We start from the raw sequence: 10,593 nt of genomic DNA on the forward strand, positions 1-10,593 counted from the left end.
TGTAGGCGTCTGGTTTCTTTTATTGTGCTTGTCTTTTGAGGCTTGTCCTTTCTGTTTGGGTTTTTCGCGTGCCTTCTTTGGAGCTCTAAGAGTGGGGGAGATTCTGTCTCACAGTAAAAGAAGAGGGGGAGGTCTTCTAGCCACAACTAAAGGGTTGGAGTTTTGGATTAGGCTGGGTTCACACTGCGTTAGCAGCAGCCCGTTCAGCACATACGCTAACGGGCTGCTGTAGCGCAAGTGCCGGCGTTTACATCGCGCTAGCGCAGATAGAGCATCTGCTAGCTCTATCTGCGCTAGCAGTGACGGACCAGGAAACGCTGCAGCCCGCGTCTCCGGGTCCGTCACTCAATGACGGCACATCCCTAGGGCACGCCCATTGTGGGCGTGCGCTAGCGATGCGTCAGACATTGCAGTCAATGGCGGCCCGTAACGGACTACGTTACACCGCATTTATGCCGCGGTGTAACGTAGTCCGTCTAACGGACTGCCTGGACCCAGCGTGAACCAAGCCTTAGGCAGTTGAAAACTGAGCAAGAGGGAAATGGTAAGCGGGTAGTATTAGGAGCAGTGCCAGAATCCATGATGTGTCCGGTGCGCTATTTACAGTCTTTTAATGGTTTTTGGCCTTGTCAGGAGGGGCCATTATTGTGTCATGCGGAAAGTTCCTTTTTGTCCAAGTACCAGTTTATTAACATGTTTAGGAAGGGTTTAGCTTTGTTGGGTCTGGATGTCTCCTGGTTTGCATCTCATTTGTTTTGGATCAGGGTGACAACAGAAGCAGCAGTTTGTGGGTTGGGTCCTGACGTAGTGCAGCGGATTGGTAGATAGGATTCCAGGCGCTATAGGAGTTATATTAGCCCTCAAGGAGTTGGGGCGGATTTACACAATTGAGGTTGCATTGTGGTGAATGTTTATGGGAAGGGATTGTTGTGTCAGACGTTTGTGTTTTTATTATAGATTCCAATCCCTTGTTGATTTGGATCTTGGCCCATTCGTACGTCTACTGGGGAGCACGACGTGTGGCATGCGGGAAGATCGGTTTTTCCATGAACATGGCAGTGATAAGGTGGCTTGGTTTCAGGGCGATGAGTTGGAACAGGGTTTTACAGGAGGTGCATAGCAGCACCAGGTTTGATAGGGCACTTGATATTTTGGTGTTACAGTGCTGTGCAAATTAATTGGGACAAAGCATTTTTTAAGTAAAATCATAAGATGGTTACCAGTCAGTGATTCAAACAAGTTTTAATATATAAATAAATAAATCTTGGTCAACTAACCAGTGGAAAAAGGTAATTTTCAGAATTAGTATGTAAGAGTGCATTATAACATGTTATTATTAAATATTCAAAAATATGTTTTTTTGCTTTGTCCCAATTAATTTGCACAGCACTGTACATGTTGGGGGTAACCATATGGGGGTTCGCCCTTTTCGGAAATTAGTTAAGGACATTAAACATGACTTGCTTCAGTTACGGGTATATTTTAGAGGGATGACCGTTGTGTGGTCCGAAATTGTTCTGCAGAAATGCTGGCGTAACGCGAGATCAGTGGAAAGGATTAATAAGTCCAGAATAATTAAACCAGGGTTTAAGTGGACAATGGAACCCCATGGGGTGATGGTGCTCCCGAGCCAGTGGGGTAATGGCTAAGAGTAATTTATGGTCTGTTTAATATGTCCACAGTTTCTTGTTTGGTTAATCACCAGATTTTGGGAGCTTCAAGGACCCTCCCAGTGTTTTATTTATATTATTGTTAAATATTTGTATGTTGTATTAATAAAGGCTGCTGTGGCCAAAATGATCCAAATTACGATGTCATTGTTTTATTTTGGGGGCCGGAAGTTGGGGGGAGGTGATTGGGTGTTTAATTTGGGGGGTTAAGGTTAGGGGAGTGTTGCCCCCGAAACATCGACAATACCAGTGTAATTAAATTTTTCCCACATTATGAACATGAAAATTATTTCTTACCTGTGTGAGTTAACTGGTGTGTAACAAGATTTGATTTCTGCCTAAAACATTTCCCACAGTCTGAACAGAAAAACGGTTTCTCCCCTGTGTGAATTCTCTGATGTTTAACAAGACTTGCTTTCAGATTAAAACATTTTCCACATTCTGAACAGAAAAATGGCTTCTCTCCTGTGTGAGTTAACTGATGTGTAACAAGATTTGCTTTCTGATGAAAACATTTCCCACATTCTGAGCATGAAAATGGCTTCTCTCCTGTGTGACTTCTCTGATGTTTTACAAGTATGGATTTCTCACTATAATTTTTCCCACATTCTGAGCATGAAAATGGCTTCTCTCCTGTATGAATTCTCAGATGTGTAACAAGATTTGTTTTCCATTTAAAATATTTCCCACATTCTGGGCATGAAAATGATTTCTCTCCTGTGTGATTTCTTTGATGTTTATCAAAATTTGATTTATATTTAAAACATTTACCACATTCTGAGCATGAAAATGACTTCTGCCTTGAATGAATTTTCTGATGTCTACCAAGATCTGATTTGTATGTAAAATATTTTCCACATTCGGAGCATGAAAATGGTTTCTCTCCTGTGTGAACTCTCTGATGTATTTCAAGTTTGGCTTTCACACTGTAACATTTCCCACATTCTGAACATGAAAATGGCTTATGTCCTGTATGAATTCTCAGATGTGTAACAAGATTTGTTTTCCGGTTAAAATATTTCCCACATTCTGAACATGAAAATGGTTTTTCACCTGTGTGACTTCTCTGATGTAATACAAGTTGGGCTTTCAATCTAAAACATTTCCCACATTCTGAGCATGAAAATGGCTTCTCTCCTGTGTGAATTTTCTGATGTGTAACAAGGCTTGATTTACGACTGTAATATTTTCCACATTCTGAACATGAAAATGATTTCTTCGCTATATAAGCTATTTCATTTTCAACATCACGTCTCTGACTTTCATTTCGCAAATTTGTCTTTGATGAAGCAGAAGAGAGAACCTGTTGAAAATGATCAGGTGTCAGATTTTTTCTTAGCTGAGCTGGAGGTGTATCTGTGAAAATGACACCTACTCTTGTATCAGATGTGCTTCTATGATTATCAGCTGCAAAATCTGAGAATATCACATGTCCCTCGGAGCTCCTGGTACAGTCACCTGCCAAAAATAAATCGGACTTAATTATTTTTAAATAACACTGCATTTCAATTATATTAATATTTATTTTGTTTCATATTTTATAAAATTTCCATACAAACTGTAATAAAAATTCAATTATGAACAAACCAAGACAGTAACAACTTCAAAATTGAGGCTGATGGTTCATGGTGTTCATGTCACCAGGTTTTGCTCTTTCAAATTGTCATTTCTGTATTGTTGCCTTCTTCTCTGTAGGTTCATGTTTCACTGTGTCTGTCACTAATCATTTACAGTTACAATTTCTAAAGAGACTTCTAAAGAGGCCTGTAATCAGTTTTGTTAGGCGATTCCATCTCATGCACTCTCTGACAGGTACCAGCGCTATAGCATTCAGGAAAGCACGTGAGAAGAGCACCGACGGGAATATTTGCCTATTAATTCGTCGAAATTTTGCCGAACATAACCAAACGCCATTACAGTAATTGGGAGGTAAAAACAAACGCATGCACAACACCTTATAACGGCCCCAAATGCTGCCAATACACATCAAATGAGGGACAGACACAGGAAAGTGGTCTCAATTCACCCACAGTACAAATTGTAGCATGGCACTGCAGCAATCAGGAAGGCATGAGGTATCGAGTTGGGTGAGGGATCACTGCCGGCCACCTTTGCTGGGAGCCCTGATACTACATGCAACTCCTCTACCTGCTTTCATGCTGAGCCACATTCAGTGGCACAAATATCAGTTTTGTGGACTACCATTGTCAGAAAAATGTAAGGATGGTAACAGTTAGTTGAGTCCAAGGAAGTGGAGGCCTGACGGTCTCGGAGGCCTAATGCTAAAGGCAACACGCATGAAGGAGACCCAACCAAGTGTTCACATTTCCAAAAATTATTGTCAGACAATAACAAACTGGCATCAATTTCACCACGGTATAGCTAGTATAATAGGGACCAACAGGTCTTCCACTACACTCAATCCAGCAGATGGACACCCAACCAGAAGTGTTCATATTTCCAAAAATTATTGGCAGATAATACCAAAGTGGCATCAATCTCACCACAGTAGAAATAGTACAATAGGGACCGACGGGTCTACCACTACAACCAGTCCAACAGATGAACACCCAACCAGGAGTGTTCACATTTAAACAAATGAGGGCCTTACACCAGAAGTGGCATCAATTTCACCACAGCATAAATAGTATAATAGGGACCGACATGTCTTCTACTACACCCAATACAGCAGATGGACACCCAACCAGGAGTGTTAACATTCCCAAAAATTATTGGCAAACAATACCAAATTGGCATCAATTTCACCACAGTAGAAATAGTACAGTAGGCAACGACAGGTCTTTCACTACACAAAATCCAGCAGATGGACACCCAATCTGTGCCCACTCTGTAAACGTGATATGCGCCACGTCCGTACTGCGTTGGCCCAGGCTATATGACAAGACATACTGCGTCAGGGCTCATTGATGCTGCCACAGTCACTGCAACATGTGCAGAGTAGATTTCCACCATGTCGACACATTGCATATCAACCTGTTAACTGGCATGGACAATGACCTCTGTATCGATGCAAGTCGATGAGGGGTGTGAATGGCAGAAATGAGCACACGGCTTACGCGCTTTCTGGAGAAGCTCACGCAGGCCAGGATAGTGGCAGAGAAAATGCTGTATCACCAGGTTGAGGACGTGAGCCATGCAAGGCACGTGTGTGAGCTTAAAACTCAAAAGAATATTCATTAACCCCTTTCTGACATCTGACGTACTATCCCGTCGAGGTGGGGTGGGCCCGTATGACCACCGACGGGATAGTACGTCATAGCGATCGGCCGCGCTCACGGGGGGAGCGTGGCCGATCGCGGCCGGGTGTCAGCTGCCTATCGCAGCTGACATCTGGCACAATGTGCCAGGTGCGGTCACGGACCACTCCCGGCACATTAACCCTGGCACACCGCGATCAAACATGATCGCGGTGTGCCGGCGGTACAGGGAAGCATCGCGCAGGGAGGGGGCTCCCTGCGTGCTTCCCCGAGACCCCCGGAGCCCCCCGAAGGTCTCTTACCTCCTTCCTTGCTGCAGGCCCCGGATCCAAAATGGCCTCTGCATCCGGGTCCTGCAGGGAGGGAGGTGGCTTCCCCCCCAAAAAAAAAATATTGTTCCTGTAAATACATTTCTTTATCTAAATAAAAAAAAACAATAAAAGTACACATATTTAGTATCGCCACGTCCGTAACGACCCCACCTATAAAACTGTCCCGCTAGTTAACCCCTTCAGTGAACGCGGTTAAAAAAAAAAAAAAAAACGATGCAAAAAACAACGCTTTATTATCATACCGCCGAACAAAAAGTGGAATAACATGATCAAAAAGACGGATATAAATAACCATGGTACCACTGAAAACGTCATCTTGTCCCGCAAAAAACGAGCCGCCATACAGCATCATCAGCGAAAAACTAAAAAAGTTATAGTCCTCAGAGTAAAGCGATGCAAAAATAATAATTTTTTCTATAAAATCGTTTTTATCGTATAAAAGCGCCAAAACATAAAAAAATGATATAAATGAGGTATCGCTGTAATCGTACTGACCCGAAGAATAAAACTGCTTTATCCATTTTACCAAACGCGGAACGGTATAAACGCCTCCCCCAAAAGAAATTCATGAATAGCTGGTTTTTGGTCATTCTGCCTCACAAAAATCGGAATAAAAAGCGATCAAAAATTGTCACGTGCCCGAAAATGTTACCAATAAAAACGTCAACTCGTCCCGCAAAAAACAAGCCCTCACATGACTCTGTGGACCAAAATATGGAAAAATTATAGCTCTCAAAATGTGATAACGAAAAAAATATTTTTTGCAATAAAAAGCATCTGTCAGTGTATGACGGCTGCCAATCATAAAAATCCGCTAAAAAACCCGCTATAAAAGTAAATCAAACCCCCCTTCATCACCCCATTAGTTAGGGAAAAATTAAAATGTATTTATTTCCATTTTCCCATTAGGGTTAGGGCCAGGGTTAGGGCCAGGGTTAGGGCTAGGGTTGGGGCTAGGGTTGGGGCTAGGGTTGGGGCTAAAGTTAGGGTTAGGATTACATTTACGGTTGGGAATAGGGTTGGGATTAGGGTTAGGGGTGTGTCAGGGTTAGAGGTGTGTTTAGGGTTACAGTTGAGATTAGGGTTAGGGGTGTGTTTGGATTAGGGTTTCAGTTATAATTGGGGAGTTTCCACTGTTTAGGCACATCACGGGCTCTCCAAACGCAACATGGCGTCCGATCTCAATTCCAGCTAATTCTGCGTTGAAAAAGTAAAACAGTGCTCCTTCCCTTCCGAGCTCTCCCGTGTGCCCAAACAGGGGTTTACCCCAACATATGGGGTATCACCGTACTCAGGACACATTGGACAACAACTTTTGGGGTCCAATTTCTCCTCTTACCCTCGGGAAAATACAAAACTGGGGGCTAAAAAATAATTTTTGGGGGAAAATTTTTATTTTTTATTTTTACGGCTCTGCGTTATAAACTGTAGTGAAACACTTGGGGGCTCAAAGTTCTCACACACATCTGGATAAGTTCCTTGGGGGGTCTAGTAGTTTCCAATATGGGGTCAATTGTGGGGGGTTTCTACTGTTTAGGTACATTAGGGGCTCTGCAAACGCAGTGTGACGCCTGCAGACCAATCCATCTAAGTCTGCATTCCAAATGATGCTCCTTCCCTTCCGAGCTCTGCCATGCGCTCAAACGGTGGTTCCCCCCCACATATCGGGTATCAGCTGTAAAGCTGCAGTAGCTTTGTATGCAGTGAAGAAGCAGTGACCCACAAATTCAAACACAAAAGTCTCTTTTAATGTGTTTCTTCACAGCATTAAAGTCCACTTCACATAAATGCATATAACTTCAGTGATCAGTTTACACCAGTTCAAAGTAATGCATATCACATGGCTTTAGACTTGTGGTCACTAAACAGGCCAGACTTCCCTTGACCAGTTTCCCTGGGTGACCGCACGCCATCTCACAGTCTCTATACGTCTCCGTACACACAGCCTCATATGTTGCAGACACTACTCACGCCAGCCCTCCTCTGACTAGTTCTCGTGGGTGTCCTGCATCACTGTATCACAGTCTCTTTACAGACTCTTTACTCACAGTCGTACACAGTTCAGGATATCCTCCGAATAGCAGCCGGGCACCATATCCACCTGTTTGCAATCGTTGCACATGCTAGTCCTCTTTCGGGTACAGGACATCCACCTCCGGGCACAGGACTGTCCACATCCGACTCCTACGGGGACAGGACATCCACCTCCAGGCACAGGACTGTCCACATCCGACTCCTACGGGCACAGGGCATCCACCTATGGGCAAAGGACTGTCCACATCCGACTCCTTCGGGTACAGGACATCCACCTCCGGGCACAGGACTGTCCACAGACCAGTACCATGGACGACTTGCATCTCTGTGTACGCTGCGGGTGCCAGGCTATTCAGCTGCCCTGGGTGCTGGCTCTGCTGGCCTCCATGCACTCTGCAGACCAGCACACACCAGACTGACACTGATGTGCACCTCGCACACCTGGCCTGACCTGGCCAGACACCTGACACACCCATACCACTTACTGCAGGGCTTTTAAACACACTGTTAGGGCTAGCGGAACGCACCAAATACTAAGACAGATAGACTATGGTGCGTTCGCAGCCCGGGGTCCACCGTGCAGAGATGGAACCTGCTGCCAAGCAATGATGGACTATATGGCGGTACTCATAAGTAGATGCAGAGCAGATAAGGAGTGGCTCAGACTGTTATATACAGGTGCTCAGGAAAAATATCTTAATAGTCTCGAAAAAAATCCGGCACACTGTTTTTCCAAACACGGTGAAATTTATTAGAAATGTAAATTTATTTAATTTCGTATTCAAGCAAAATGCGCACAAAAAGGACCAAAAAGGTACATAAAGTACCGCACTCCGGACCTTCCTGAGCACTCGAGTCACATCCTTTTGGTATCTCTTGATAAAGGCTAATGCTATAGCCGAAACGTTGAAATATGCTACCTACCTCATGTGGATCTTGATACCTACTTTATGTACCTTTTTGGTCCTTTTTGTGCGCATTTTGCTTGAATACGAAATGAAATAAATTTACATTTCTAATAAATTTCACCGTGTTTGGAAAAACAGTGTGCCGGATTTTTTTCGAGGGTACTCATAAGTATACACACGTGGGTTAAACTTCACCCAGCGTGAAGGAAGCGATCCTGTTGCGTCACAGGATCGCGGTACCGCACATAGAGCGCGAGCAAGTAGTCAGCGAACTCAACCCCAACTAGGATTGAAGTCCGATTAGACCCTTGCTGGCACAACACCGCAACTGGGTGTGTAAGGAAGCTAAATAACAATATTAGGGCACAAGAGTGCATGCGGTGCCGCACTGACGAACGCCACTAACCACCCAGGCTTGGGTAAGGAAAGCACAGAGGAAGTGCATGGCGCCGTACTGGTGGTCACAGCAACTGGACGCTGTAATGTGTGATTCGTGCTGTAGGATAAGTCGGGCGCTAGATAGCAACCATACACCTTCCGCGAACAGACATTCAATAGGGAAGGGGTATCCAAGGACGACTTGCACTCACAACAAACACACGTATGCAAATGTACACTAGCGCATGGCCGTGCGGTCATGCGCAGTTTATATAGTTGCAGCACAGGAAGTGGCCACAGAAACTTTGCCCTTCCAAGACCTGCCAAGAGGACCAATGGAATGTGCTGCAGGGACTGAGCACATGACCCTCGATCTCCAACGGGAGATCTTGCCCTGGGCATGCTCAGTGGGTGCAGACAAGGACTTAGTCCCAGAGAAGTCCGCTCGCTGCTGACCAGCACTGGCTTTAATGGCAGAAGCTGTACAGAGTGAGACTGAGCAAGACGCTGGGACCGACGTCCCTGCTGAGCAGACTCCACTGCGGCTGGAGAAGAATGGGAGACCGCAGCGGAGATGGCTCGAGATTCCCCCTGTGCAGAAGCGGGAACTCGAGACCTAACATTACCCCCCCTCCTAGGGCCCCCCCCTCCTTGGGCCTCGCTACGCTCGAAGGCAGCAATGAGCTGTGGGGCCCGAATGTTTTCAGCAGGCTCCCATGACCTGTCCTCTGGGCCATAACCCTTCCAATCCACCAGATAGAACTTTTTGCCGTGTACCACCTTGCACCCCAAAATAGCGTTCACCTCGTAATCGTCCGTAGACGAACCCGATGTCCCGGCAGATGACTCGGAAAACCGGGACATGTATACGGGTTTCAAGAGGGACACATGAAAGGTGTCGGTGATACCCAAGCGTGGAGGAAGAGCCAAACGGTAGACCACAGGATTAACCTGTTCGAGAACCTTGAAGGGACCCAAGTAGCGAGGAGCAAACTTAGTGGACTCAACTCGCAGCCTGATGTTACGGGCTGAGAGCCACACCAAGTCGCCAGGAGCAAAGGTCGGAGCGGGGCGCCGATGAACATCAGCGGAGGACCTCATTCTCTCCTTGGAGGCCCGAATGGCATCCTGAGTGCGGTCCCAAATGTCCCGTGCCTCCACAGCCCAGTCTGCCACCCTGGAGTCAGCAGAAGACACAGGCATGGGCACAGGAACACGCGGATGCTGGCCGTAATTTAGGAGAAATGGAGTCTGACCAGTGGAGTCGGCTACGGCATTGTTAATGCAAACTCTGCCCACGGTAGCAAGGATGCCCAGTCATCCTGCCTGGCAGAAACAAAATCTCGTAAATATGTGACCAAGGTCTGGTTGGCCCTCTCTACCAACCCATTCGTCTCGGGATGATATGCCGAAGAGAGATTCAACTCAATACTGAGTAGACGACAAAGCTCTCTCCAGAATCGAGACGCAAACTGGGGACCCCGGTCACTAACAATTTTTTTCTGGCATACCGTGTAGGCGAAAGATATGCTTGACGAACAAGACAGCCAACGCCCGTGCAGAAGGTAGCCGTGGAAGAGGCACCAAGTGCACAATTTTGGAAAAATGGTCGGTGATCACCCAGATAATGGTGCAGTTACAAGACTTGGGTAAGCCCACCACAAAGTCCATCCCGACCATCTCCCAGGGCCTGTCCGCCACCGGCAGAGGATAAAGCAAACCAGCTGGCCGTTGCCGAGGAGTCTTGTTCTTGGCGCAAGAGACACACGCCCGAACATACTCTGCAACATCACGAGCCATATGCGGCCACCAGTATGTCCTCGCCAGTAACTCAGATGTCCTTTTGGTACCAAAATGTCCACCCACCCTGGACGAGTGTGCCCAAGAGAGAACCTCCGGTCGCAAACTGGATGGTACAAAAGTCTTGCCCGGAGGCAATATTAGGGCACAAGAGTGCATGCGGTGCCGCACTGACGAACGCCACTAACCACCCAGGCTTGGGTAAGGAAAGCACAGAGGAAGTGCACGGCGCCGTACTGGCGGTCACAGCAAC

General features: G+C 46.2%; 1 protein-coding gene across 1 annotated transcript; it reads right to left on the reverse strand.

The window, feature by feature from the left end:
* Positions 1 to 1,956: 1,956 nt before the first annotated feature.
* On the reverse strand, positions 1,957 to 4,826 carry LOC138666664 (gastrula zinc finger protein XlCGF57.1-like). Its single transcript, XM_069754853.1, has 2 exons — positions 4,748 to 4,826; positions 1,957 to 3,128 (listed from the first exon to the last, which is right to left on the reverse strand). The coding sequence occupies exons 1-2, from the start codon at positions 4,824 to 4,826 to the stop codon at positions 1,957 to 1,959; spliced, it is 1,251 nt and encodes a 416-aa protein (XP_069610954.1).
* Positions 4,827 to 10,593: the final 5,767 nt, after the last annotated feature.

The sequence above is a fragment of the Ranitomeya imitator genome, chromosome 2, assembly GCF_032444005.1.
Source record: "Ranitomeya imitator isolate aRanImi1 chromosome 2, aRanImi1.pri, whole genome shotgun sequence".
Classification (NCBI taxonomy): domain Eukaryota; kingdom Metazoa; phylum Chordata; class Amphibia; order Anura; family Dendrobatidae; genus Ranitomeya; species Ranitomeya imitator.

Excerpts from the sequence above, each read along its gene's own strand:
- LOC138666664 (XM_069754853.1), bottom strand. The coding sequence starts at position 4,826 with ATGGCTCACGTCCTCAACCTGGTGATACAGCATTTTCTCTGCCACTAT. Across the intron at positions 3,129-4,747 it reads TGAGCTTCTCCAGAAAGCGC|GTGACTGTACCAGGAGCTCC; the intron begins GTAAGCCGTGTG and ends TATTTTTGGCAG.